The sequence below is a fragment of the Marasmius oreades genome, chromosome 6 (genome assembly GCF_018924745.1).
Source record: "Marasmius oreades isolate 03SP1 chromosome 6, whole genome shotgun sequence".
Classification (NCBI taxonomy): domain Eukaryota; kingdom Fungi; phylum Basidiomycota; class Agaricomycetes; order Agaricales; family Marasmiaceae; genus Marasmius; species Marasmius oreades.
Genome location: NC_057328.1, coordinates 602,119 through 604,819, shown reverse-complemented (window position 1 = coordinate 604,819; position 2,701 = coordinate 602,119). Strand labels below are relative to the sequence as shown.

At 47.6% G+C, this 2,701-nt stretch overlaps 1 protein-coding gene across 1 annotated transcript; it reads right to left on the bottom strand.

The window, feature by feature from the left end:
* Positions 1 to 220: 220 nt before the first annotated feature.
* Positions 221 to 1,858, bottom strand: E1B28_009607 (uncharacterized protein; the record flags this gene model as incomplete). Its single annotated transcript, XM_043154509.1, has 3 exons — positions 221 to 1,027; positions 1,107 to 1,521; positions 1,572 to 1,858. 3 exons carry the CDS (start codon positions 1,856 to 1,858, stop codon positions 221 to 223), a joined length of 1,509 nt encoding a protein of 502 aa, XP_043006964.1.
* Positions 1,859 to 2,701: the final 843 nt, after the last annotated feature.

Here is a 2,701-nt window from a genome sequence, read left to right as displayed (position 1 = left end):
ATGTCCCTTGAGAGGCCATGAAAGTATAAGCCCAAGGATGTCCATGACTCTCATTTGATTGGGGTTGACCGAGATGATATGGCGATATAGTACATCCAGATCATGGAATGGAGAAGTGGTATCGTAACTCAGAAAAAGCCCAAGGATAATGTCTAGCCTCTGACATGGATTACAGAATTCGTCGTCCACATGCAGGATAAACGAACTGTCCAGATGAATGTCACGCCAACTTCTCGATGTCATCGTGTGATGGCCAAGGTTCAGGAAATTGAATCTGGTGGTACCTGAGCTTTGAACGAATGGTCTGGAAACCGTCACACAGATATGTCACAATATCATGCCATGCCGAATCATCGTTGTGCAGAGAGTAACACCATAGAGGGGAGTGAAATTTCTCGAGGTTGAAAAATTCCTTTATGACGGGCTCGGGGCGACTACAGACAAGGAACTGTAGCGGAAGGCCTGGTTCACCTCTCAGTGCGTTGGCAATGATGTCAAGAATCCTCATCTGCATGCTACCACCGTTGCATTCATCCAACCCATCAATCACCACCAACCGAGGCCGATCTCCCCACTCTAGCCCTTGTCCTCCCAACGACCTGCAAGGTTTGGCAATCAACTCAGTAAACTGGTGTTCGAGGGAACTATGAAGAAGTAATGGATTGGATCTTATCACACGACCAATAAGGCCACGCAATTCGGGTATCGAGGTGGCGAGTCCGTATGCGATGGTGAGGAATAGGTATGTGGGTACGTTCCGTTTGGGGTGACTCCGGGAGAAGAAGCCGGCGACGAGCTTTTTGCTTTGCTCAGTCTTCAGCAATTGTTTGAGCCACGGCCGACTTTCCAACACCAGCAGGTCCGGAAAGCCAGTAGACCCGGGACCCAGCGTGGCGGTCCATCTCGGTTGCCAGGAGCTGTCGAACCTCTTTGCGCGTTTCTGCATGGCATTTGGGTGGGGGATATCGAATTTCTGAGCTATGCGTCGCCCTGACATCTGCAATTTCCTGCCAGAGCAATTGGAGAGCTAAAAAGGCAAATGAAGTATTGTATCGAAAGTCAAGGTGCTACTTACGATCAGATATGTTTATCTGATTGCCACCGACATTGTTGATGGTGCTGTGGTTGTAATCACCAATAATCTTGGTATAATGCCCTTGATGCACTGTCGTGTGACTGTCGTGTTCGGAAGATGACCTAGCGGGGTTGTTGATATTTTGTGTGAGCCTGGAGGGTCCATGAAGTTGCGAGCCCAAGTCTGTGTGCGGTTGATTATTGTGCGAAAACGACATGCGAATGGGGTTGTGGGGATTGCTGGTGGTGGACAGTGCGCGTGAAGAGCCGGAAGGATGCTCTTGAGCCATTGTCGTCTGGTTCCTAGGCAAGAATGACGAGGAGGCTTGATCTAGCAATGAGGAGGTTGCGGAGGGTAGATTGCATCGGGTGCTGTAAGGATGATATCCTGATCGTAGCTCTGTGGCTCTCTTTTCTTCTCGAGGCATAGGTCGTCTGGGGGGTAGCCTGCAGGACGATAACAGTGATGGGAGAGTAAAGGAGAAGGGGGACACTACAGAAATAAGTAGCTTTTGTTGATATATCGAAGGATCAAGGCTATGGCCCATGTGTATAGCTCTTCGATGGTGACTGTGAGACCCCAATCCAATAATACACTTCTGAACTGAGCGCCAGCATATATGTTGGAAGAAGGTTTGATTTCGAAAGCTGTTGAATCAGCTGAACTGCCGTGCGCAGTAAATCCATGTGGTGTCCAGCTGCCCGGTTGGGAGTTTGCCTTTACGAATGGCCCTTCCACATCCATAACCACCAAATCATTCAACGTCCGTGGCGAGGTCATCATTCAGGCGTATAGAAACGCCATTTATTGTCCAACGCGAGCTTCAAAGTGCCATTTGAAGGCCCACCTCTGTCAAGCAGTTGGTCAAACGCTTCAAATAATCGACCTGTGCCTACAAAGTCGGCGGTGCCAACGCTTCTCCCCACTGCAAAATGACATCAACAGCTCCTTTATGTTGTGGGACTCAAGGACTCCTGGTTTGACTGGAGTAATGGGGGGCACTACACGAGTACCAGTACGTTCTCGTTCATACCTTCTTTAAACTTGACCTAGCTATTTACTCTGCGACTTACAGAGCATAGTCGGTGACGCCTCGAAAATTAGCCACCTCTATCGATTTCAATCCGACCATCCCCACCTTGGGGCCCAACCACTGTCAGCACATAGCACAGTGAGTGCTACTTGCAGCACAGTCATCTTCCGAGCAGCACACCCAATCAGAAGTTATTTTCTGGCTGTGCTGCATTTACCTCTGGGTGTGCTGTAAAAGGGTTAGTGTGACGTACATTTATACACAAAATTTCGGAAATGTACTAGTAGGTGACAAGTCACTATGTAACAGTAGTGGTGACAAAAAAAAAAAAAATGGTACGACTTTTTTTTTTTTACTGGCTTTTCTGTTTAAAGACAATACTCCAACATTCTAATACTTGTAGATAGTTTCTAACTACTAAATGGGATGTGATAGATATAAAATAAAATATGTATGAGCTACAGTGAGCATTGTGAACAACAGCGAGGAGGGATGATGAAGGTAAGAGGAAGAGAAGCAATGCTGTGCTGCTGTGTCCCACGCTCACTTTTAAACAGCACGAGGTTTGGGGGGAAGAAGTCACATGTGTTATT